This window comes from Mastigoproctus giganteus, chromosome 2 (genome assembly GCF_048544385.1).
Source record: "Mastigoproctus giganteus isolate SK-2022 chromosome 2, ASM4854438v1, whole genome shotgun sequence".
Taxonomy (NCBI): Eukaryota; Metazoa; Arthropoda; class Arachnida; order Uropygi; family Thelyphonidae; genus Mastigoproctus; species Mastigoproctus giganteus.
Genome location: NC_143576.1, coordinates 119,428,402 through 119,454,420, shown reverse-complemented (window position 1 = coordinate 119,454,420; position 26,019 = coordinate 119,428,402). Strand labels below are relative to the sequence as shown.

Genomic DNA, 26,019 nt, shown 5'->3' with positions numbered 1-26,019 from the left:
GCTTACTGCTAGAGTTGAATACACCTCTGGCATTCCCCTTGCTGAATAACTCCTCATGTGTGAATGTCGATGCAAAATATTCATTTAGTTTGTTAGCTACCTGAGCAGGATCATCAACAGTTGACCCATCAATAGCAAGTGGACCAATCTAATTCATCCCCTTCCTTCTAGAGTTTACATAAGTAAAGAACTCTTTGCTGTTTTTCTTTGCATCCCTTGCCAAAGATTTTTCGTAATCTGCCTTCGCCTGCCTAACCTCCTTTGTAACTTGGTTGCATATCAACTTGTATCTATCATAGGCTTCTGTGTCATGTGTTAATTTGTAAGTATCCCATGCATTTTTCTTCTCTGCCATATGCCTCATTAGTTCATCTGACATCCATTTTGGCCTAAACCTTGAACAATATTTCTTAGTTGGTATGTAAAGCCTAGTAGCTTCCAAAATAAGTTCTTTGAATGCTTCCCATTTTGAATTTGCTGTTGGTAACATCATCAGTTGGTCCCACTGTATAGAATTTAAATACTGTCTCAGTCCATCGTAGTCGCCTTTACGGAAGCAATAACCCTTCCCTTTACCCCTAATGGTAGTTACCTCTTTGAGTAAATCCCACTTCAGCACACTGTGATCACTGCCACCTAGTGGTTCATTTATCTGCAGATTCTTAATGCATGAAGAATCACTGCTGATAATCAAATCAAGAGTATTACTCCCTCTAGTTGCCTCCTGAACATGCCCCCTCTAGTTGCCTCCCGATTATAGAGAAATCTTTTTATTTACTGAATGTAAAATAGCATTAGGTTAATGAGAAATTGGCCGGGACCAACTACATAGGACATAATGGGTTGGGACGTTAAAAAGAGGCTCGCTATAAAGAGCTTTGACTGTATTTTTTATTTTCCAGCTCTAACCCAAATGAAATCATTAGTTTTATTCATGGGGATGGGGGGTTACACATTAATTTATCATTTTAGGAGGTCATTATCATATCATAAAATGTGAGAATCCTGGATTACCACATTGGAGAGCTTAGCAAAAATTGATTAGGAGAAGAGCTGCTTCAGATTTCTTTATCAAATCATGCACAGTCTAACTTGAACATTACCTGTTATACATTGAAATTTCCATAGTGCCACCTCTTCACTGCAGCATAGCATATGATAGTGATTTACTAAATCACCATTATATTCATATTTCATTTATATTGTCAGGTGATAAAAATCATATCTTTATGCAAATTGTGGCCTCAGAAACCTTGAGCACAATGGAAAATTTGGTCAGAGAAAATTCATACAGATCTTTAACTCTGTGGAATATGTAGTTTTAGGGATATATAGTTATACAGCAGGCCCCTGTTATAACACAGTTCGCTTTACGCTGATTCGCTATAACACTGTTCTTATATTATAACCCGTGTATCTGACTATAACGCTATTCACAGAACACTATAACGCTCCTTTACAGATTGCACTCTTGGCATATTTAACAAAATCGTTTCATTTGATGGAGTCGATAGCTTGAAAATGAATAGCAAAACAGCATTAAAACGTTTCCCACGCCGACTTGAGAAATTTTTCCACGCTCAGTGATATTTTCTTGCACACTAATTTAATTGCAGTACAGTGACTTGTTACTTAGTTCCGAGATCAACATTTTAAAAAATGATCAGGTATATTGCTTGTAATATTTGCGTTATATGCATTTATCCGAAGTATAGTCATCACTCAGTACAGTATTAGACATTGTGCGTAACGGACAGTTTACTTGAACATTGCATCATAATTAATGCAACCAACGCAGTTACATTTTCAAAGAGTTAATAATGGCGGATAAGAATGAAAAAGCAACGTCTGAGTGCAGTACGAAGACTATAAATGTAAGAAAAGACTGAATTTGAAAATTAAATTAGACGTTTTGAAGCGAATCGATTCCGGTCAAAGACAAGCAGATGTGTGCCATAATTTAGAACTTGCAAATTTAACTGTAAGAACAATCATAAAAAAAATAAAGAATTAATTTTAGCAGCGGGAAAGATAGCTGTTCCATTGCAAGCAACTAGGGCTAGGAGGACTATTAGGATTGAAATGGAAAGGCTTTAACTAATTTCATTAAGGTAATATCCAGTGCAGAATTCAATTAAGTTATATATTATATATAAGAGAGAGAGAGAGAGAGAGAGATTAGCCAATATCTGAAGAAAACTCACCTAAAAAAAAAAATTTGGAACCATTTAAAACTAGTAAGGGCTGGTTGAATAGATTTAAAATTCAGGGAGAAGCTGCAAGTGCAGATTAAGGAGCCGAAACTTTCAAAAAAGATCTTGTTAAAATTATTGAAGGGGGGGTATTATGTGTTATACTTCTCAACAAGTTTTTAACATAGATGAAGCAGTACTTTTGTGGAAACAAATGCCTAAAAGAAGAAAAAACATGCCAAGTTTCAAAGCAGCGAAGAATCGGTTGACTTTATTGTTGGGTGGTAACGCTGCGGGGGATTTAAAATTAATACCCCTTTTGGTTTATTTGGAAGAGGACCAAAGTTCAACCCAAAATCGACACATTTTTCTTGATTTAATTCATCAATTAAATTAAATCAATTGAGATCAATTAAATTCATGATTTTAATTGGAATTTTAAGTTTAATTTTGATACGTAAATAGTTACCACATAATTATATATGTATGTAATGCAGAATATTTTATATGTACAAATATTTGAATATTAAATATTTTGACCAACACTGCATCTTTTCTCTACCGTTTATTATTGATTAGGAAATATCCTATGGCACCGACTTCAACTCACAAATACATATATTACCTTATGGGAATGCGGCGCTCGCTTAACGCAGATTCACTTAGTGCTCTGTTTTACCGGAACGAATTATCAGCGTTAAGCGAGGGTCACCTGTAATCTCTGAAAACTCTTTTGGTCATCTGTATACTTAACATAAATATGTAGTGTTAGGGTATATATAGTTATAAATCTCTGAAAACTCTTTTAGTCATCCATATACTTAGCATAAACATTACACTCAACTTTTTCTCTCTCTTTTATTTATTTATTTTTCCTCGATCATTTATCAAAGGCTCAAGCTTTAGGTTTTCCAGACTTAGAAGAATTAAGTGTGGCAGTTCATAACTGTAGTGTTGGAATCGGAGATAGTGGTTTAGAAAGGTAAGCAGTTAGTTCCAGAATAACCCTGTTTCAAGATTTATATAATGTGTTTTACTTTTCCCTGCATAGTTTCAAAATATTAGATTTAATATTTATTATTATTTTTTTTTAAGACAGAATATTTCCTATTGCTCCCAGCTATACCAAGGTTTCTGCTAATGATTCACACTTGCATTGCAAAGGAAGTACAAATCATTGACAAATATGTTATTCTGAATTGAGTTACAAATAAAGACTGTTGTATATAGTTAATACCAGGGTTTGGTTATAAATTTGTCTGTTACTATAAATTTGACACTTCCTAACTCAGTCATACTTTCTTCCTTTTTCTAGGTATGTATGAAAATAAATTAAAAAACTAAAGGCAATTTATATTTTATTAAATTGAGAAAAGTAAAGTCTGGAAACTTCCGTGTAATCCTCCTTGCTTCTCGAAACAAGAAGCTCCATTAACCTTCTTAATGCCATTTAAGAAAAACATTATTTGTTTATGTGAAGCCGCTTGTGTAGTGCTTCTTTAACTTTGTCATCATTTGACAAGGTGACATCCACATAATGTTTTTTGTCTTTTTTTTTTTCAGACAGCCAAAAAGGTGATGGTCTGAAGGAATGTCCAGATTGTATGGCATGTGCAGGAGAAGTTCAAAATAAATTTTTTGAATCATTTCAGTGGTTGCAGTGGCTGAATGTTGAACATTGTCATGCTGCAACAGAACACCTTTTGATGGCCTTTGACCTTTGCATTTACTGCAAATGACATGTTTAAATTTCTTTTCCAAAATGATACAATATCTTGCACAGTCGGCCATCTCTCCGTGTTCAGCGCTTCCGTAGCCAGGTGGGAAGGAGCAGCAGTGCGTAGCACACACTTATTGATTAGACCGGGGTTCGAACCCGTCACCACCAAATACGGAGGATACGGAAAGGTCAGGGAATGACCACCGCATATTCAGGGAGCAATATGGCCTTAGTTGCTAATGCTCCTAAAAACCAAATAACAAACATCTCCGTGTTCCTGATGAATAGGCCTGTTGAAATCCCAGAACAACATCAATATGATTTCACCAAAAGAAGTCACACTTGAATTTTTTTGTTATTGGGGATGATATTGTCGTTGGACTGGGAAGACCCAGCCCCATGCTTTTCTGCTTACTTTTGCACTCATAGTGATGCACCCATGTTTCATTTCCCATAACAGTTCATCTTAGGAATACCCCTCTTTTATCAAAATATCACTACAAAAAGTGTGTGTTGCAAATCTCCAAATGCTTCTGTTTATGCTCATCCATGAGCGATCTTTGGATCCACCTTGGGCAAACCTTGTACAAGCTTCTGGCAAGAGCAAAAACAGTAATCCATCTGTTTTCTTGAATGAGAGCAATATTCTTATTATTTATTCAGCAGTGTTTGTTGTTGTTAAACAGTCCGAATGGACTTCATCAGCCCTTGTTCTGCCACTTCTAAACTTTTACACCCGTTCCTGCAGGAAATGAGAGATGTATGTTCTGAATTTTGCATACTTACATTTTGAAATTTTTTTCATATAAATTTTGAAGAGGTTTGAAAATGTAAGCGAATAAACGTATCTAATATAATATGCACATTTTAAAAAAATTTTTATAAGTATTTTATTTACACAATAAGCAGAAATGTAAAGTTGGTTAATTTGTTATTTATTGGTTTGCAAAATTGCTTAAAAAATTAGTTGTAGTCTGCCACCTTTGTTATAGTATTAAAATAAGAACAATATAAACATGATTTAGTAGTAGTATTCTTCTGTATAATTCCATAAGAGTTTAGTTATATTAAAAGTGTATTATTAAATATTGTTGTTACTATTACACTAGTTTACAAATTTAAGTTTGTTCACTGGGGTTTGAATTTCAGTAGGTCCTACTGCCAAATATGTTGCTGTGATTTCAAATATGACTTAGATTTTTTTCTCACATCCAGATACATCACAATTTAAGAAATAAAAAAGTATTGTTTTTTTATGAAAGTATATATTTATAACTTTATTGTATTTAGTAATGACAAGTTGATAGGATTACATTTTCATATATCAAAAAATACGTAAATACTAACAAGTATTAATCAAAATTCTGAAACTTTCATTAATCAGACCTTTGTCTCTTTGTTTGAAAAGAACGTTTAATCGTTTTTCTTTTATGTACAGTGCCAGGTTTTTCTCTTTTTAAACACCAGCAGTAGTTGGCCATCATGCTTGTATTCCACCTTCCCTGGTACCTCTGCTCCGTTTCCTTTATGTCCTGATGGAATCTCTCCCCTTGTTCTTTGCTCATCTGTGCAAGATTTTCGGGGAAAAAATCAAGATGGGCATTTTGATGCTCATATTGCAACCTAAATTGAAGCTTTTCGAGCATATTTTGAACAGTTTTCTCATAATCCTGTGATTTATGATTTTCTAGAAAGTGTTCCATTACACTTTTAAAAGCAATCCAGGCTTCCCTTTCAACGTCAGTCATAGTAGTTTCAAACTGACCATCTAAGACCAATTTTCTAATTTGGGGCCCAACGAAGATAACCTTCTTAAGTTTTGCATCAGATAAACCGGGAAATTTACTGCAAAGGTACTTAAAGCAGTTTCCATCCTTATTCAGTGCTTTAACAAATTGCTTCATTATGCCTAACTTGATATGCAGTGGAGACCTAAGTCCCTTACTAAATCGTTCAGTTCGACTTGCGTGAATTGCTGTGGTGTTAAAATATTTTCTGATTGATAACATTCCTCTTCACTAACCTCTTTAGCTTCTGCTTCGGTGGAAGAAGATGTGGACTCCAAAGCTTCTGGTGGAGGTTTTATAGGCAGATCAGGTCCATGCAGAACCAGTCTTATGGCTGATGGTAGATCTGGATATTTTATGTCCTTTTTATTTTTTGAATTGTAACCTTTAACATCATAAACACAAAAGTAACATTCAGCATGGCTTACTGGCTCGTGCCACACCATAGGAATAGCAAATGGCAAGCACACCTTTTTTCCTTGACTCCATTTTCTAATATGTTCAACACATGTATGGCATACTTTATGCGGTCCCCACGATTTATCCTGATCGCCTAGTTTTATGTCAAAGTATGCATAATACAATTTTTTTACAAAATCGGTAATATTTCGCCTCTGCTTTACAGGAACAAAACAACCACATATGTAACAAAATATGTCAGGACTGTTTATACACTTTCTGGTTGCCATACTAAAAGAAAACTAACACACAATGAGAGCTCACGACGGTTTTTAAGGAGTACTGTGACCGCATAAGGGATGTGCCACTTATATAGGCTCTGTGGTTGAGTGGACTGTAGAAACAAGTGAGTGCATGCTCAGACAAGTTTAACCCGTAACCACACACGGGAGTCTCCTAGACTCCACTCAGAAAATAAAATTCTGGGAATCACAGATGGGCCGGAAGAGTGGGGTGGGGGCCGTCTACCTTCCTGGGTTAAGGTCGGCTACCTTGCAGTGTATGTAGTTAATGGGTTAAACATGCATAATCTGTTGTATTTGAGGCAAATATTTGATACTGATTATAAATATAGGGGTATAAAACTTGTAAGCCATTGCAGAAACTATAGTTATGTACACATTTGCATATAATACGTAGGTAATATTTTGTTAATGAATTGTGAAAAATCTTTACGTGATAGAAACAAACAGACTTTGGTTTAGTAATCAGTAAAAATGCATAAATAACTGCTACATACTTTACTCAAACCCCAGATACACTGTAAACCATTGTTATCAATTACTATTATAATTACTGCTATTATTAAGCTTAAATTATAAATATATAGCAATACAAACACAATCTCAGAATATAACTGTACAATGTAGTACACAGTGCAACTTAAAATAGTAAATAAGCACTGCTGCCAAAAAAATCTTGGTATGATTAAGAATATCACGATAGTTCGAACCCCAGATTGTATGAACACGACTGTAGTTTATACTATAGTTGTATAACACAAGTATAGTATAAACTATACTATACTTGTGTTATATTGTATTATATTATACTCATATCACTTAGTTTCATGCAGTATTCATTAATTTAGATTACAACCATACCTTAGACTAGAGCAGTGACTCAAAAGCCTCAAAACACTCCCAATGCTGGTTCTTACAAATAAGAGTTGTAATGTGTTCTGCATGTTTGTTGGCTATCTGCAAAATTATCTCTAGCCAGCATTTGGATGGGCTTATACGAGACTTGAATAACAGGTTTGATGCCCTCAAAGAAATAAAAGAGAGGGACTTAGCTGCCCAGCTCAATGCTTGAGCCTGTGCTCAAAACAGACAACATAACGACATCCTAAAGGACCAGAGATCTCTGGTCCTGCAGGAGGTAGCCATAATTGGTGATTTTATTGTCAGAGAAACAGGAAATATTTTGTGTAAAAAAGGACAGGTGGAATAAGGCCAAGATATGTCTTCCAGGGGCTAAAGTTTATGTCATTATAGAGTGGCTGGTGGCTTTTAAAGGAACAAAAGGTGATATTGTTGTATGTGTTTGTACCAATGATATTAAGAGTAGAGGATCTGAGGAATTGCTTATCAAGTACTAGGTAATGCTGAGAAAAGTCATGATTTGGGAATAAATGTAAAAGTGTCTTCAATTCTGACCAGACACAGTAGGAGAAAATTTGCCAAGATCAAACAAATTCAAGTTCCAAGTCTCAAACTAAAATGATGTTGGTGTTTTTTTTTTAATTGGTGAGGAGTTGTGGACAAAGAATTTGTACTGGCAGGACAGACAGTCCACTGTTACAGTGCTGGACAGACTGTTGAAAAGAATTCAGTATGTTAGGCCAGACACAGCCAATTCAAGTGAGTGGTTCTTGCTTCACAAAAATGTGCCTTCACAACACAACCATCATCGAGAAGTTACTCACATGGAAGGGTTTTCCTTTCTAAATTTGGCACCTGCTGATTATTTTCTATTCCTCAAAGTGAAATCCCACCTGAAGAGGCACCGGTTTGACAGAGTTTCAGATATCCAAACCAGCGTGACTGTGGTTTCCACAGAGTCATCCAGAAGCTGTATGACTTTGTAAAGTGGTGTATCCAGTTACGAGAGATGTACTTTTGAAGATTAAATGGTAATAAATATTTTCCCTTGAGATTTCAATTTTTTATGAATTTAGTCCTAAACCTTTTCAGACACACCTTGCACTTATATTTTGTTCAAGCTTTGAACACTGTTCCACGTAAAAGACTGCTATACAAATTGGAGTAGTGTGACTTTAGAGGCAAATTACTGCTATGAATAAAAGGATGGTTAAGTGCCAGAAGACTGTGTGTGGTAAGACTGCTCTTTGCAGATTAATGCTATTAGTGACATCCCTCAGGATTCGGTGCTGGTTCCCATACTGTTTTCAATATTTATAAACGATAGTGATGAGGGAATATCAAGCTTATTGTCCAAGTCTGCAGATGACACAAAAGTTGACAGAACAGTTAATGAGAGGAATCAGGGTGTACTGCTGTAACAAGACCTAGAAAAATTAGACAGAGGGGCTAAGAATTGGAAACTGAGGCTTAACATCGACAAATAAAAGGTACTGCATATGGAAGCAGTAATCCCAAAATAATAACATACTAAATGGTGGTACTATGCTTGAGGTGGTGGAGAACAGAAGAGACCTACAAGTGATTGTACAGTCCAACAAGAAGTTCTTCGAGTAATTCAGACATGCTACCAGAACAGCTTGTGGGGTTCTGTCACTGATATACAGGAACTGTGTGTGGCGCCTCCATAGCCAGGTGGACAGGAGCAGCAGTGCGTAGCACACGCTTCTTGATTAGACTGGGGTTCGAGCCCGTGCCCATCAAATACGGAGGATGCGGAAAGGTCAGGGAATGACCACCGCATATCCCCGTAGCAATATGGCCTTAGTTGCTAATGCTCCTAAAAACAAAAAAAAAAAAAAAAAAGGAACTTTGTCAGCATAAACAAAGAGGTAATTATCCCATTGTATAAGGCAATGGTTAGGCCACCATCTTGAGTACTGCGTACAGGTTGAAAGCCTCATTTTAAGAGACTTCTGGATCTCTTGGGGAGAAGAAAAACCAGATTAGTCAAGAACACATGGGGGGGGGGTTGCACTTACCACAAAAGACTAGTTCTGTGAATTGCAGTGCTTAGAAACTGGGCATTCAAGGAGAGCTGATTGAAGTGTTTAAGGCTTTCAGTGGATTGAGTGATGATGGTATTCTAACTCTATTGCAGACAGTGCACACAAGGTGACATAAACTCAAATTTAAAAAAATCCTACAGGACATATATGTAAAAATTTTCATGCAGCTAGACGGTAAATTGATTATTGGAACAAATTAAAACTTCCACAACACCACATGGTTGAAACTACCATCTAGTGTTGTGGAAGTGTGTAGTTTTAATAAATTAAAGAAGAATTTGCCGTATTATTAGATGAGACGGGTATTATTGCTTTTTGGTAGTACTAATAATATGAGTGTGCACATTTAAAATTTCATGTACTTAACGATCCATTGGAAAATGGCTTGTACTAATAGATTCATGTCTAAAATGTTTATTGATTTTTTGAAAATAATAAAAAACACAGCATTTTTTTTTTTTTTTAAATACAATTGAACTTGGTTATGATAAGCATCAAGGGACCAACAAAATTTCCTCATTATAACCATTATCAGTGGTGAGTTAAATCTACCTCCTATTTTTTTTTAATTCTCAATGACTTGATAAAGAGACAGATTCAAAAAACAAAAGAAATATTAGAGAGAAAAAATAATATTAGTATATACCTACACATTATTTGTATTAATATGCTTGTATTCAGGGTTTTTAAATTTATCCAGCCAATTGTTGTTATATACAAAATCATCACGTCCAAATTGTTCAGCAGATTTTTCCACTTGTGCCTTCAAGATCAGACTGTCTGTTGAAAGTCCAGCAATTCTTTGTGTAGTGAACGATTGAATCAATGCTTCATTGACATTTGTAACCTCGCACCTTCTAATCCCCCCCCCCCCCGGTTATGTTCTTTTCCAGTGTCAATATATAAACATCTTTGTTCTTCCACAATGTCAATACTGTTGAAGAGGACAAAGAAAACTTTTTACACCTTCAACATTTTTTGCACCACATTCTAACTCGTGAATAATTTTGACTTTTTCACAAATCAAGAGAAACTTTCTTTTGACAGTAGACGTGTTTTCGAAGGACTGGTACGTTTTAACTGTTTTTACTTAGACCATAGAAATTACAAGTGGAATGGCAATGCACTATTGTATAGACCGTGTCCCTAAAAGGACAAGGTTAAGTCATAAACCAAACCCCTAAAGCTGGTGTCCATAAAAGCTGTCGCCCCTTTCATTTTTGTCTATTCCAGGAATTGGATTTTTTCGACTACCTGAGCAATCAAGCATGCTTACATAGTTACCAAAATTTGTACATTATATGTGTAGTGTGCTCATTATAACAGTGAGCAATTGTATGGGAATAATCTGGAAATTGAAATCATTATGGCTTTTTCTCATTACAACTGTGATCTTGTTATTTCTGTGCTCGTTATAACTAATTTCGACTGCATTTAATTTTTTTTTTGCACTATTAATTGTATGCAACTTTTCATTTCATGTAATAAATACTGCAAAATTTTAAGAAAATAAAATATTAGTAATGTTCAAGTGGAATTAAAAAAAAAAAAATTAAAAAGAAAATTGACACCTGTTAGGCAACACACTACCATATTTTGCCTTTGGTATGTATTATAATTTTATAATTCAACATTGTTCTTACTTTTTTTACTGTCATTTTTTTGTGGCAGCATACAGATTAGATTTTTTTTTTTTTTTTTTTTTTTTTATGAAAACCCCAAACACGAGAGGTATTAGAACCTATAGTACCGTGCTTGGGTTGGAGGTTGTGAAGACGAAAGAAGATATTTGTTGACATTAGACTTGAACTTCTGTAGACTGTAATTTTCAGGAAATACGTATGAAGGTAGGCTGTTCCAGAAAATGGTAGTTGAATGAATAAACGAGGAAGATGAAAAGTTGGTTCTGTGAGTTTGAAGTTGGAAGTATCTGTAGAAAAGGCATGCAACAGAAAGAATACATCTATGGTACAGAGAGTGGAGAGACTCTGTTAGAGAGAAGTCATTAATTAATCTAACTGCCCTCTTCTGAATGGAATCTAGAAACCTGAGAGAGATTTTGGGGGCACTGCCACAGATGTGGGAACAATATTCCATGGTAGGGCGGATTTGTGATTTGTACAGAGTGAACAGCTGTTTGGAAGAAAAGTAATGCTGAGAGCGAAAGAGAAAACCAAGTTTTTTAGGTGCAAAGGAAGCAATATTTGCAATGTACTTGTGCCAAGAGAGATTAGAAGTCAGGATAATCCCCAAAAGAGATATATCATTTTGCCTAGAAATCGGAATGTCACCAAAGATAAGCATAAGAGCAGAAGAATCCTTTTTGCGAGATATAAGACAAGACTTCCTTTTAGAAGGATAGAAATCAACTAAGTTGTCTTTGCCCCGCTGGAGAATTACCCGGATATCAGCATTTAAGGAATTGGTAGTGGATATTTGAGAAGTTGAAGCTGATTGAGCAGGGCAAGGTTTCTCAAAATGGAAAGTGGAATGCAATGTGCTATCATCAGCAAAACTATAGATAGGATTTCCAGTCAATGGAAGAAGGTCATTAATATACAAGAGGAAAAGAGTGGGGGAAAGAACTGAACCTTGGGGACACCAGCATTAATTGAGAAGTTAGAAGAAAGAGATCATCTACCATCACCCTCAGTGAGCAATCAGAGAGAAAACTGGATAACCAGTTACTAAAAACAGTTGGCAAACCATAAGATGGAAGCTTGTTTAGAAGACATTTATAACAAACACAATCGAAAGCCTTTGATATGTCAAGAGCAACTGCTTGTGTTTCACCGAACTTTTCCATAAATGAGTAACATAAGCCAGAATATCACAAGTGGATCGACACTGATGGAATCCATACTGGTGATTGTTGATCAGACAGAAGGTTTCTAGATAGTTTAAGAGTTCGCGGTTAATTGATTTCTCCATTACTTTAGAAAGAGTAGAAATAATTGCAATGGGAGGGACTTTTTTTAGACTTTTTTTTCGCCCTTTTTAGGAACTGGCTGGATATGAGCAAATTTCCAAGCTTAAGTAAAAACACCTTTGGAATAAGAAAGTGAAAAAAGGCGACAAAGAACAGGATACGTTCAGGAGCACAGGTTTTGAGAACAAGTGGAGAAATACTATCAGGACCTGGAGCTTTTTTAGCATCAAGATTCATCAAAATCTTTCTGACATCCTTTTGGCGGAAGACCACAGGAGACATTAAATGGAGCGTCTTGGGAATGGTAGGAGATCATTAATACATGAGTTGGAAGAAAAATGGGATGCTAGCAGGTCAGCTTTATCCTTGGCTGAAGTGACAGCAGAAACATCTGGTTTTGAGAAAGGTGGGAGCAGAGATGGACAAACGTTGCGGCCAATAGCTTTGGCATGAGACCAGAATGCTCGGCTACCATTAGGACAAGATGCAAGTTTACTACTCTTAGTCTGTTCAAAATCTAGTTTGGACTGATTAATAACTGCTTTACAGTTGTTGCGAGCTTTGGTGTAGGCAGAAAATGAAACTGAAGAATTAGAAACAAACCAATTACGATATGCAATGTTCTTCTCTTGAACAGCCTTAGCATATTTATTAGAAAACCAAGGTTTAGATAAAGGACGGGATTTTAAAGTGAAGTGTGGAATAAAGGATTTCATTCTTGCAAGAATAATTTCACTGACACAATCTGAGCAAACATTGACATCAGAAGTTTTGAAACAGTAGTCAGCGGACCGAGGAAAAGAAGAAAAAAAATCTCGCAGGTCATCCCATTTTGCATTCTTATAATGCCAAAAAATACGAGGTGAATAGCCATGAGGTAAAGGCTTCATTCGAGAAAAGACAATCACCAAGTGGTGATCTGAGGTGCTTAAAGGACCACTCACTTCGACCGTGTACTTAGAAGGGTTGTTTGTGAGAAAAAGATCAAGCGTACTGGCTGTATGGTTAGGATTGTCTGGTATTCTTGTAGGTAAATGAACAACCTGTGCAAGGTCATTAGTAATTGCAAAAGCCTCAGCATCTCGACCAGCCGGTTCGGTGTGACTAGAAAACGGAAGCCAGCTGGAATTGTAAACATTAAAATCACCAAGGAAAATTACCTCATCTTAGGAAAGTTGGACTGGAGAAAGTCAAGTTGCAAAGAGAGGAAGTCAAAGAGCTCCAAGTGATTAGTAGAGTTGAGAGAACAGTAGAGACAACTGATGAATTTGACACAATGAGGTAGAGAGATTTTAAGCCAGAGAAGATCAAAAAGAGGAGATTCCAAATTACCAAGTCTCTGACAGGGAATATCGCAACGGACATATGCACAAGTACCACCTTTGAGGCGAAAGGAATCATACAGCAAATAATTTGGGCAACTGAGATGAGGAGTAGTTGAATCAACCGATAACTTAGATTCTGTCAGAAAAAGTACATGGGGTTTGGCAGACTACAAGTGGAAATGGACATTGCTGAAATTATAATTGGGACCACATATATTTGTGAAATGAACTAGGAAGTGTTTAGGAGGTTTAGATCTTTTAGCTGATAAGCTTACTCTATTAGTTTTACTATTCATAGTGTATTCAATAGTAAGAAAAAGTGGGGGAGGACATGCTGTATGAAGTAATGAAATTTTTGGATATAGTGTACACATGGTAAGAATATTCCCAGATCCTTGACATAACGTGGCCTTGACAATGCCTCCTGCATACACTACTCGGACTCCATCCAGTCACTATCTGGCAGAGTAGAGGTAGCAAGATTATATAATAGCTGATCCGGAAGCCTCCTAAAGAGTTACAAATAGGTTCGGTCCAGTGTACTAACTAGCGGCCGGCCTATGAACACTGTTTTAGAGCTGTACCCTCAAAATGTAAGGTGTAAAATGTAAGCTGAACCCTCAAAATTGTATTTTAGATTGTTCCGTTTGCAGCCACATGTTACCTGACGACTGCAGCCAGTGTAATTGTATTTTTTTGAGATGAATATGTGCTGATCTGATCCAAACAGTGATTTACTTGTACTACAAGCTGTATGACTTTAAAAATAAATTTAGTAACTTATGGACTTGGTAGTCAGCAGTATTTCTATCATGAGTTAGTGAGACTGTATCAATATTAACATATAGCAGTTGAAATTTTGGAAGCCCTTAAATGTAATATAAAAAAGTTCTTGACTCCAAAGTGAAATAGTTGTAGTAATAGTATTCACCATATAGTGCAAGCAAGGCCTCAGGCTTTTGCTGCATTGGCAAAAAAAACCAAAAAAAACCACCAAGTAGTAGTAGTAGTAGTAGTAGAACCACGTGATGCAAGCTTATGAAGCATCAGCCAAAAAAAAAAAAACCATGTCACATCTATTCCCTCCAAAAGTTTATCCAGTTCCTCCTTGAATTTATTTAAGCTATCAACTTACACAAAGACAGATGGAAGTTTGTTTCAGCAATCAACTACCTGATGGCTAATGACAAATTTCCACACATCTATTCTACAGCTGTATTTCCTCAATTGGAATTGTCCATTGCACAAAACAGAAGGAACTGGAAAGTTGCTGGGGAGGCCTTCATAATCTGAGCAAGAGGAAGAATCCCATCAGAATTGAGCCTGGTCAATCCATTCAAGGCCTTATACACCTCGATCAGATCACCTCACAGGTGCCTAGTCTCCAGATGCTGCTATTTGCAGAACTTAAGCCTTTCTTTGTAAGACAACCCCTGCATCCCCCCCCACCAATTTTGTAGCTCTTCTCTGTACTCATTCAAGCAACTCTACATCCTTCCTAAAATGAGGTCTCCAGACCTGTACGCAGTACTCAGGGTTTGGCGTGACCATTGCCTTATATAAAGGGATAAACATCTCCTTATTGACTACTAGCAAAATTCCTGTATATCATTGACAATACCCCATGACCTGATCTGGCAGCCTGTCTGCTCAGAAAACTTCATATCTGACTGCACAATTACTCCCAGGTCTTTTTCATTTTCTATCACACAGTTGGTACGTTTCTCTGGGGTTACTTCTACCCATATGCAGTACTTTGCATTTGTCAACGTTAAACTTCAGTTGCCACTTCTCAGCCATCCAAACTTTTCTAGATCCTGGTGCAGAAGCACACTACAAATACTGTCAGTAACAACCCTGCCAACCTTAGTATCATCTGAAATCTTGGATATCAAGCTTGTTATACCTTCATAAATATCGTTGATAAATATACAAAACAGCAGTGGGCCCAACACTGAACCCTGGGGTGGGGGGGGCTCCACTAATAACATACGAAGAGCAGCATCCATTGATTACCACTCTCTTGTCTTCTCCCACTCAACCACCCTTTTATCCATTGTAGCAACTTGCCCTTAATACCATACTGCTCTAATTTGCTTCCATTCCATGTTCAACAGTCGGTATCAAAAATTTTTCCTGAAATCCAAATATGTGATATCAAAATGATTTTGTGCATCCAGTTCCTTTGTAACCACATCATAGTATCCAATCAAATTTTCAAAACAAAACAAGACTTTCCCTTAACAAACCCATGCTGTGTCTGAATTATTATTGCAGTCTTTTCTAGAGGATCCTGATCATCTAGATAAATATAAATAAATATAAATTTATATTTATCTACTTAAGTAGATAAATATAAATCATATGCTCCCCTCCTCACCTGCATGAGGAGGGGAGCATATGAACTTCCCAGTTGACCTTTGAATTTATTCAAACCATCAGCCTCAACTACCTTGTTCCAGCATTCTACAACTTGCAGGGTAGCCAGGTGGGCAGGAGCAGCAGTGCGTAGCACACGCTTCTTGATTAGACTGAGATTGAAGCCCATGACCACCAAATACGGAGGATGCGGAAAGGTCAGAGAATGACCACTGCATATCCCTGGAGCAATATGGCCTTAGTTGCTAATGCTCCTAAAAACCAAATAACAAACAACTTGCAGATTAAAAGAAAACTTTCTACAATCTAATGTAAACCTCAACTACTGTAATTTTAATTTGACCCCTAGTTCTGGAATTATTGATAATAGTGAGAATTCCACATTCATTTGTTTTATTTATCCTTCTCAAAGCCTTATAAACCTCAATCGGGTCATCTATGAGGTGCCTGGTTGGCAAGCTCTGTGGCCCACGTACTGAGTCTTTCCTCATATAATTGCCCCTTTGTCAATCTCACCATGCAAGTTGCCCATCTTTGGACCCTTTCAAGAAGCTCGATGTCTTTTTTTGGACGAGGTCTCCATACTTCCCCTGTCCCCTTCCTTCTAGAGTTAAGTAAAGAAGTCTTTGCTGTTTTTCTTTGCATCCTTTGCCAAAATATTTCTTGTAATCTGCCTTCGCTTGCCTAACCTCCTTTGTGACTTGATTACAGATTAGCTTATATCTACCATAGGCTTCTGTGTCGCCTGATAATTTATATGCATCCCATGATTTTTTCTTCTCTGCCACGAATCGCATTAGTTCATCTGACATCCATTTAGGCCTAATCCTTGAACAGTATTTCTTAATTGGAACAAAAAGGCTAGTAGCTTCGAAGATTACTTCCTTGAATGTTTCCTATTTAGAATTTGCTGTTGGTAACATCATCAGTTGGTCACACTGTATAGAATTTAAAAACTGTCTGAGACCCCTGTTGTCACCTTTACAAAAGCCTTTCCTTTTACCCTTAATGGTAGTTACATCTTTAAGTAAATCCCACATTAGCACACTGTGATCACTGCCATGTGTTTTTTTTATCTGCAGAATCTTAATTCATGAATAATCACTGCTGATAATCAGATCCAGAGGGAGTAATCTGATAATCAGATTACTCCCTCTGGATCTGATTACTCCCCTCTGGTTGCCTCTTGAACATGGTGCTGTACAAAACAATGATCCATAAACCCCCCCAAAAGTGGATTTATTGGATAATTATAAGGTTATAATCCATTATAAAACAATCTGATTTACTGGCTCACTATTTCTCTGTACAGTTTTTCATTGTACTCAGTCATTAGGCCTATATTACACACTCCTACTCTCAATTTTGCTTTCCCAGTGCTTAATGTCACACCAAACTGACTGAACGCTGTACTGTCCACCCATGTCAACTAGATGCACTTCATTAGATTTTATTTCTGTTTCTTCACTAGCCTCATAACCCCTCTGTCCTTTCTATCCTGTCTTTCCTTTCTGTACATATTGTACTCTTAAAATTCTAATTCTGCATTCTTATATCTGTGTGACACCACTTCTCTGATATCGGAACAATATCTGCCTCTGATGTCTTGACCAGCACCTCAAATTCATCAAATATATTTCCTATACTCCTAGCATTGGTGTACATGCAAGTATACGTGCACCTGTTCTTACCCTTAGTTATCCTATCACAGCCCATGTATTTACTTGTTCAGTGATGACTCCCAGCAGTCCTTGAAATCTCGAGCACCTTGCTTTCCAGGCTGCTGCTAATTCCATTAGGAGAAGTGTAAGGAATCACTTTTACCTCTGCCTGTGGCTACTGTTAATCTATTAGTCTGTGAATCCTCCCCCAACTAGCAGTTTTCCAACTCACCTAAAACTGCCTCGATAACATCAGCAATTAAATTAGTACTAGAATATACTGAACTCACTTCCAGTACCAGTTACCTAATATATATACAGTCTCATTCAGTGTCTTACAGAATGGTTCTGAGCTACATCCTATTTTGAAGAAAATTTCCTGGCAACACAAAGGTAAAGTGTGTTCATGTCAAACGGCACCAGGGGTTTCCCCCATTTCTGCATGGTTTTCTTTGTGGGTGTAACAGATCACTGTTAAGGCCAGAGATTTAAAAGTGTATGGGATTTGGAAGTATTGTGTTGTGTATCGTTGTTCCTCTGGCCATTTAGCCGCTAGACCCCTGCTGGGGCCCAACGTTGCCCACACTCAGCCCCGTGGAGGCAGACCAGGTACACCCAGCATAATTATTTACTCTGGCAGGCCCTGCCACCTAATTTCCTGAGATTTCAGTGGTTAGGGCCTAAAATAAAATAAAATAAAAAAATAATAATAAATAAATAAAAAAAAAAAAAATAATAAATAAAATTAAAATAATAACGCGATTTTAAGGGGTGGTTCGCTAATGAGGTTAAGTTTCGGAATTGATGCACGATTTGGCTGTTATAATTTGGAAGTTTATTTAAGTTTTTGTTGTGTGGGGCATACACTGATGTATAGAGAGAATGGAGGGGAAGATTGGAGGGGAAAGACAGAAGTATGAGGCCAATAGGGTAGACGATCCCAGATATCAGTGTGGCATGCCCATGCCGCACCAGGAGAAGTAAACGGGGGACGCCCCCCCACCAGGATATGGAGAGAAAGTGGGCCAGACTAGGTGTCCAACCCAGATTGCCAAAAGGCGAGGCAACAGCGTAGCTGCGGTCACAGTCATGGTTTTTGGATGTTCAGTTCAGTGTGTTCAGGTAGGTCACAGTCTTGGTTCAGTCTCACTTGTCTCGTGTTCGTCTTATGGGATCAGGAAGACCAGAGTCATCAGGAAGTGATGACTCTGGTCAGTTTGTAGTACTGCTTTGATGTCAATTCAGGTAGTCATATTCATTGAGAGCATCAGTCCTGGCCATTTGCACCAGGTCATGAATGGAGAGTTATCTTTGTTGGTAATTTCTTCTGATCGGTTGTAGTCATGTGGTATGTTCATGTGTGGTCTTGAATGTCTCCTCCTTGGTTAATTTCAATGGAGTTCTTTTATTAAGATGTCTCCATATTGTTGCGGATAGCGATTTCCATTCTCCTCCTGTTAAAGATGTCCTGGACGTAGTGGCTGAACGCGGTGTACTCGTCTTCCAAATCCAGAAGGTGATACTCATTGTCTTTTGGTACAAACTTTATACTGGTGATGAGTACTGATCTTTGTTCCTCATAGCATTCACATTTGTGCATGAAATGTTGCCATGTCTCCATATTGCCACAGGTGTAAGTTGGGTCCTCGGTCAGTCCGAGTGAATTCAGTTTTGTGTTAAAGGGCCCATGGCCCGTCAGGAGGAAGGTGGTGTTCAGTCCTGGGTAGAACCATTTGGGGGCTTTTGGATAGGTCTTGTCTACGTAGGGTATAAATTTTTGTGTGACTTCACCCTTGGTCGTCTCTTGCCATCTCCTCTGTCAAGTTTCTTTCAGGTGTTCCACGATTTTCTGTTTTTCCGTTCGGTGGTTGTTTGTAGGGTCCAGTGTAAAAATGTCATATGTGGTCGGTGTTCCCTTTGCTAGGTAGTACATCAACCCACATCTTGCCACCTCCAGGTCCAGAGGGAGAGTTCCCGCCAGGACCTGCAGCGCACAGGTACTCACCGTGTTTCACGCCCTGGTGATGGTGAGGAGTATTTTTCGCTGTATTGTTTCGAGGATTCTTTTATTTACTGCAGTTCTTGCTTTGGCGTACCATATTGGGGCTCCATAAGTAATTGCTGGGACGAAAATCGCTTTATAGTAGAGGGATAATGTTCTTTTGTTTAGTCCCCAGTCTCTGCATGTTACTCTGACTACTAGTGCTGCGTATTTTCTCAGCTTCTCCCTCAGATATAAGAGGTGTTGTTTAAAGGACAGGTTGGAATCTAGGATAATGCTTAGGTATTTCATCTGTTTTGCTAGTTTGATTGTGCTTCCCCTTACTTTTATCTGCAACCCAAAGGTTGTGGGTTCAAATCCCGCCTCAGGCTTGGATCAGTGTAAAATGCAAAAACTTTGGGAGGTGCATTATGGCCACAGAAGCCGATGCGCCAACAACTAACAGAAAAAAAAAAACAGAAGAAAAAAATTTACTTTGAGGTGGTACAACTTCAGAAAAACAAATTAATATTGTTATTTTTTGCTAGATCTCTCCTCACACAGAATATTAGGCAATGAATGAGCAGATAAAGCAGCCAAAGCTCTAACTACAAAAGACCTGATTTGCTTTTTATTCCTCAATGATATACTACATTCAGACTCTTATTTCACTCTTTAAGTAGTGTACCTTAAAATTGCATTTATATAAAAGTACAGTATTTATTCATGTAGTTATATCCAGTGGGATTATTAACTTTACAAATACATGATGTTATTTCTTTAGGAATTTTTCACTGTTTTCTTAGCTACATTATATTTTGTGGAATCATATATTCATGGAAAACATAATTGTCTTCTTACCTTTAGAGTTTCTGAATTTAGTTTGTGGTTTTTAAGAGAATTTATACATTATTAAAACAAGAACTTTTTTAATATGTAAAATAATAATAAATAAATTTTTAAAAAAATTTATTTAAGGTTTTCAAAGGCTTCTCACAAGCTTAAGCTTCTTGACCTTCGAGGGTGTCAAAATATTTCTGTATCAGGACTTGTTCGACTTCCTGCTTGGGATATCCAGCATTTGTATCTTTCTAGGTGCAGTGTTGTTGGTATGCCAGATTTAGAAATGGCCCTGGGAAAGGTGAGAGTGACATCTGAATATTTTATGATGAAATTGTACAGAAGCCTATAATGGAAATAAAAGAGTTAAGAATTGGATTGAACAGAATATTAAACTCACTAATGCATGGAGAAGTATTTAATTTATTTAAGTTTGGTGAAAGGGAATGAATTCATTTCACCATGCAAGTAGAATTTATTAATTGACAGTAGAATTTATTAACTAATGTTTTCTCATTTTAATATGTCATTTATTCTCCAAAAATAATACATTACATAAAAAAGATAAGTAAACATCTGGGCATAAAGATTTCAAAGGGTGAAAATTATTAATTAATAAGGAGTGTTTATTTAATTCATGCAATGAAGTTGCCACTCACTAATTGCTTACCTGCTGTCAAAGTCTTATTATTACAGGTCACTTCACTGAACAACCAAGGACATATTTAGACACGTTAGGTAAATTCTGGTAAATATCTTATTGTGATTTTAGAAATTGAGTTCTTGCAAAATTATGTGATTCATTGGTGTATTGGGAGATGTTTAAATGCTTCTTTTATTTTTCACGAAAAATTACAAACTTATGGAGAGCAATTTTTAGATGACAAGTAGTTTAAGTAGGAAAAATAATCCACGATAGATGATCTGTAATTGGGGAGAGAAACAAGTAGTATCTGACAAATGTGAGTATTGGATTGTTGTAATAGTGACACTTCTCTGCATTAAGAGGCTATTTCTTTTGAAATAACTTCTAAAGAGAGTTAACAGTTTAACTCGCTTTAGAAGTTATTTCTAAAGATATCTTACATTACATCTAAAGATATCTTACATTTCAGCAAATCTCTATGCTTCAATGATCTCAGACAACTTTTTTGCTGCCAAAGTTTTAAGAAGACTGCAGACACGGGCACCATTTTTTATTTTCATTCCAGTCACTTCAAGAATGTAAAGGCTAGGATAATAAGGACAATTCACAAATGCATTCCATAGCTAGTAGTTGAACCTTTGAGGATAAAAGAAATAGCCACTCAGAACAACTACCTACTAGGTTTTATCACTGAGGGAATCAAGAACAACAGTCAAGAAATCTCATCCTTACCAGCTGATACCTCAGAAAAAATTGGAATAACTTTCCCACACAACTGAAGTGTAGGCAAGATAGTAGCCAGATTAGTAAGAAAAAAATCAAGTTGAAGTGTGTCATACAAGATCCACAGAATTAAAAGAAATCCCTGGAAGTTTCCTCCCCCACAATGCTTGAATTATAAGAACAAAGTTTGGCTCCAAAACCTTACCATTAGGCAAAAGAGCCCCACCTAAAGAGGAGATTATAAAGAGGCATTTATCATTCAGGCAACTTCCAACAAAAATGTAAACAGGAGCGGGGGAAGGGAGATAACAATTTTAATTCATTGGGTTCTTCCTCTTATAACAGATTCATCTAAACAGATGAATCTGTTATACATTCAAAATCTGTTAGAATGAATCTGTTATACATTCAAAAATCTGAGATGCCAGGACAGCCATTTTGAAACTATTGATTTCTCATCTGTTGGTGGATGACTTCTATTAGCAAACATGTGCTGAACTATAAAAAACTTATTTTGTCTAAGTGAGCATTTAAGTGGATTGAACTTCCATTTAATATGTAAAAACCATTATGTGTGTCTTTAACCACTAGAACTAGCCTGCATTTGCCCTATGCAGTGCAATACTGTAGGACTGCAGGGGGGGGGATATTTCAGTGCAGTAGTTGAAATCAAATACAATTTGTGCACTTTACTGTGTTCCATTTTCAATCCTGGGGATTATTCTGCTCCCACTAATCACCAAGGATGTGTACTCAGGTTTTTTGACTACTAAGTTGAAATATCTACTCAGTCCAGTAGTATTGTACTGTGTAGGGTAAAGTCAAACCAGATGTAGGAGTTAATAGTACACATAATGGTTATGTGGTTAAATGTAAGTTTTACTTCCACTTACTGCTTGACACTTAGAGAAAATACATTATTCAGTCTGGTGTACATTTGCTAATTGAGGCCACCCACCAGCTGATGAGAAGCCAGTAGCCTCAATACAGCTGTCCCAACAGTGTCTCATATTTTTAAATGTATAGTTAATTCATCCATTTAGGTGATGCTGTAAAATTCAAAAGAATATTAGTAACTTAAGCAGAACTGTGGGTAATGGTATTTGCCTCTAACTTGAACATAAGCCCAAGCCTTAGTGCCAAGTATACTCAGTTTCAGTCTTCAGTGGGAGAAGAAGTGAAAATTGAAATCAGTAAGTATACAAATTTTATTTGATTTCAGCTACTGCATTGGAATATCTTCCCCCCACCCCCACCCACAGCCCTATAGTATTATACTTTCCCCCCAGCTCCATTTGGTGCTCCCCAATGCCCTCTACTCTGGTCACCCACTGTCCCAACTATTAGTCTACTACAGAGGTGTACTGATAGACAAGTCCACTAGACAGCCTTCCAACCAGCATATTACCACAGGGACTCCTCTAACATAGACCAATAATTTTGGTATAGTCTGTCAAAGTTTAATAACATTTTTCATATAGCCCAACACGAATGCCTTTTATATCTAATAATGTGATACTCCATTGGATAAAATAATGGTTACATGGTTGGTTGCTATAAATGGCTGTTTCTTTGAGTCAACACATATCATAAATGAGACCCCACAGGATAGGATTCGGTATGAGGTCTGTTATATTTATTAATGACATTGGTAGAGATATAACATGTTTGATATTTTCTTCAGAGGATGCAAAGATTGGAGAGTAGTTAAGCAACAGAAGCAATGCTGCTGCTTCAGCAAGACTTAGGTTAATTATTCAGAAAATCTAAAAAACAGCAATTAAAGTGTAACACAATTTAAGGCAAGATGAAATACTAATCATAGATTAATTTATTTCTTGGGGAAACTACAAACGTAAAGTTGTTAATAAAAAAGGGCTTAGGGGTAATTTTAAATGGTATGGTGTTCTGTTAGCAGTACAGACATGCTGTGAGAACAGGTCTCTTGTTTTTTTTTTTTTTTTTTTCTTTATGTTATAGAATTTCATTAGCAGAATTAGTTGATTATTTCATTATAAAAACAGATAGTTAGACCACATCATTCCTGTGTCATCCATGATCAAGAGTTGTGGATGTTGGAAAAGGTGGAGGAGAGAGAGAGACCTGCTTTGTAAGTTGAATAGTCTGAAAATCAGATTTATCTGTGAGTACTTGATCGAAGTCTTTAAAGGGTTGAATAAACTAAATTATGCATTTTTCGCTTCTTCCCCAGGCTGCATAAACTAGAGAACTTCTGACTGAATTAAGAAGGGATAGCACTGTACAAAGAGCACTTAACCTTGTGGAATTAGTAAGCTTTTATATATTTAAAGAAGAGATAGAATAGATTAATAGGAAATAGACTAGAAATATGACTTCCATGAGTTGCAACTATGCATCTTTTTTAAGGCTAATCAGTCCATTATCTGGCACTGCCCAGTTATGTTCTTTACATTTTCACTTCAGAGCCATAAGTTTTTGGTACACTCCAATGTTATGAAATTTCGTGTAAACATTGGCAATATCTTATGTTTAAGTAGGCTGGTAGAATAGTGGCAACCTCTGACACATCTCTTTAAAGAACAGGTTAGAAGTGGTGAGAAAAGCCATATTAGCACCAGTGGCGGCTTGTGACTCTGATGTATGGGGGGTGCTGCTGCTCAGAAGTCGAATGTTACAATGTACTGTATTTGGCTTTTCCCATGACAATAAAGTTACATTAAATTGCCTTAGTTATAAGACATGTAGACATAGATGGTAATAATAATAAGCAAGTTAAAAATACTACAAAACATTAACTGGACACTTACCGGTAACAAACTTGGGAATAAATTTTATTTAAAGGTAAAATCCATTCTTTGGTTTTTATTTGTTGAAAATGGATTACTAATTTTTTCATTCATGTTTGGTGCACTGTTCAAATTGGCACTACTCACTCCACAGTTCTTTTGACTTGTTCTATCACTTCTAAAAAATGTGTATTGGCAACCTGCCAACTAGGCATTGACTCAGCCACTTGGTGCGAAAATGTAATAGTAATAGAGGCATGTGATGAAAGAAAGCAAGTGTATGAGCTTATTGGTAGCATCAGCCAAAAAAAAAAAAAAAATTCACACATCCATTCCCTCTAAATGTTTGTCCAGTTCATCCTTGAATTTATTTAAACTATCAACTTCCACAACAACAGATGGAAGTTTGTTCCAGCAATTAACCACCCACTGGCTAAAGGCAAATTTCTGCACATCTGTTTTACAACTGTCTTTCCTCAGTTTGAATTTATGCTCCCCCCTAGGTTCGTAATCTGAGGAATTGGAAGAATCCCACCAGAATTCAGCATGCTCAACCCATTCAAGGCCTTATACACCTCAATCAGATCACCTCACAGGTGCCTAGTCTCCAGTGCTTCAAAGCCTTGTTTGTTTGTTGTTTTAGGAGCATTAGCAACTAAGGCCATATTGCTCCGGTCATTCCCTGACCTTTCCGCATCTTCCGTATTTGGTGGTGATGGGCTCGAACGCCGGTCTAATCAAGTACGCACTGCTGCTCCTTCCCACCTGGCTACGGAGGCGCCTCACAAAGCCTCTCTTGGTAAGAGGATCCATTCATTCCCCTCACCAATCTTGTTGCCCTTCTCTGTGGAACTGTGTAATGCACGGTTCCACCTACGGTTAAAGTTCAAAGTTGAAAACGATTTTGTGTTTTTATTTGTTTATTATTGAAATGATTATTGGAAATAGAGGATGAGTATACTATATGTGGGGCCTGTTAATAAAAAAATTCATTGTGTTGCATTGTTCTTCACAAAATTTCATATTAACTGTTGACTGTATATCTAGATTTAAAAAGCTGGAGTTCTGCAGTGCCTACCAATGAGATTCTCTAGAAATAAACTTCTGAATTGCAAACGTCTGAAAGTAATCTTAAGCAGGCCAAGCAAGCTGATATTCTAGGCATGTTATTCTCACTCATGCAGCAAGTCTGTTCTTGTTCTTCTATCTCGAATGATTTTGCTTGTTCCTTTTAAATATGTCACTGAAAATCCAAACATAGCTATTCACTGAAATATTTCTCACATCCATTTACTGATGTTATTATCCCTTTATATGTTGCAGAATGTGAAATATAAATTTTTTAGATCAACAGTTATTAATTCTACTACTACTACTTTTTTGGAAATTGATTAACAAAGCAGACTAAATGAGAAGGATAATTCTGACTTGTTCATA

At 36.8% G+C, this 26,019-nt stretch overlaps 1 protein-coding gene across 1 annotated transcript in view; it reads left to right on the top strand.

The window, feature by feature from the left end:
• The window catches only part of Fbl6 (F-box and leucine-rich repeat protein 6), a 190,050-nt gene that overhangs the window by 147,870 nt on the left and 16,161 nt on the right, over positions 1 to 26,019 (top strand). Inside the window, exons 8-9 of the mRNA XM_090368643.1 lie at positions 3,086 to 3,174; positions 20,584 to 20,746. Coding sequence (XP_090224769.1) covers positions 3,086 to 3,174; positions 20,584 to 20,746 — 252 coding nt within the window. The remainder of the gene's footprint in view (positions 1 to 3,085; positions 3,175 to 20,583; positions 20,747 to 26,019) is intronic.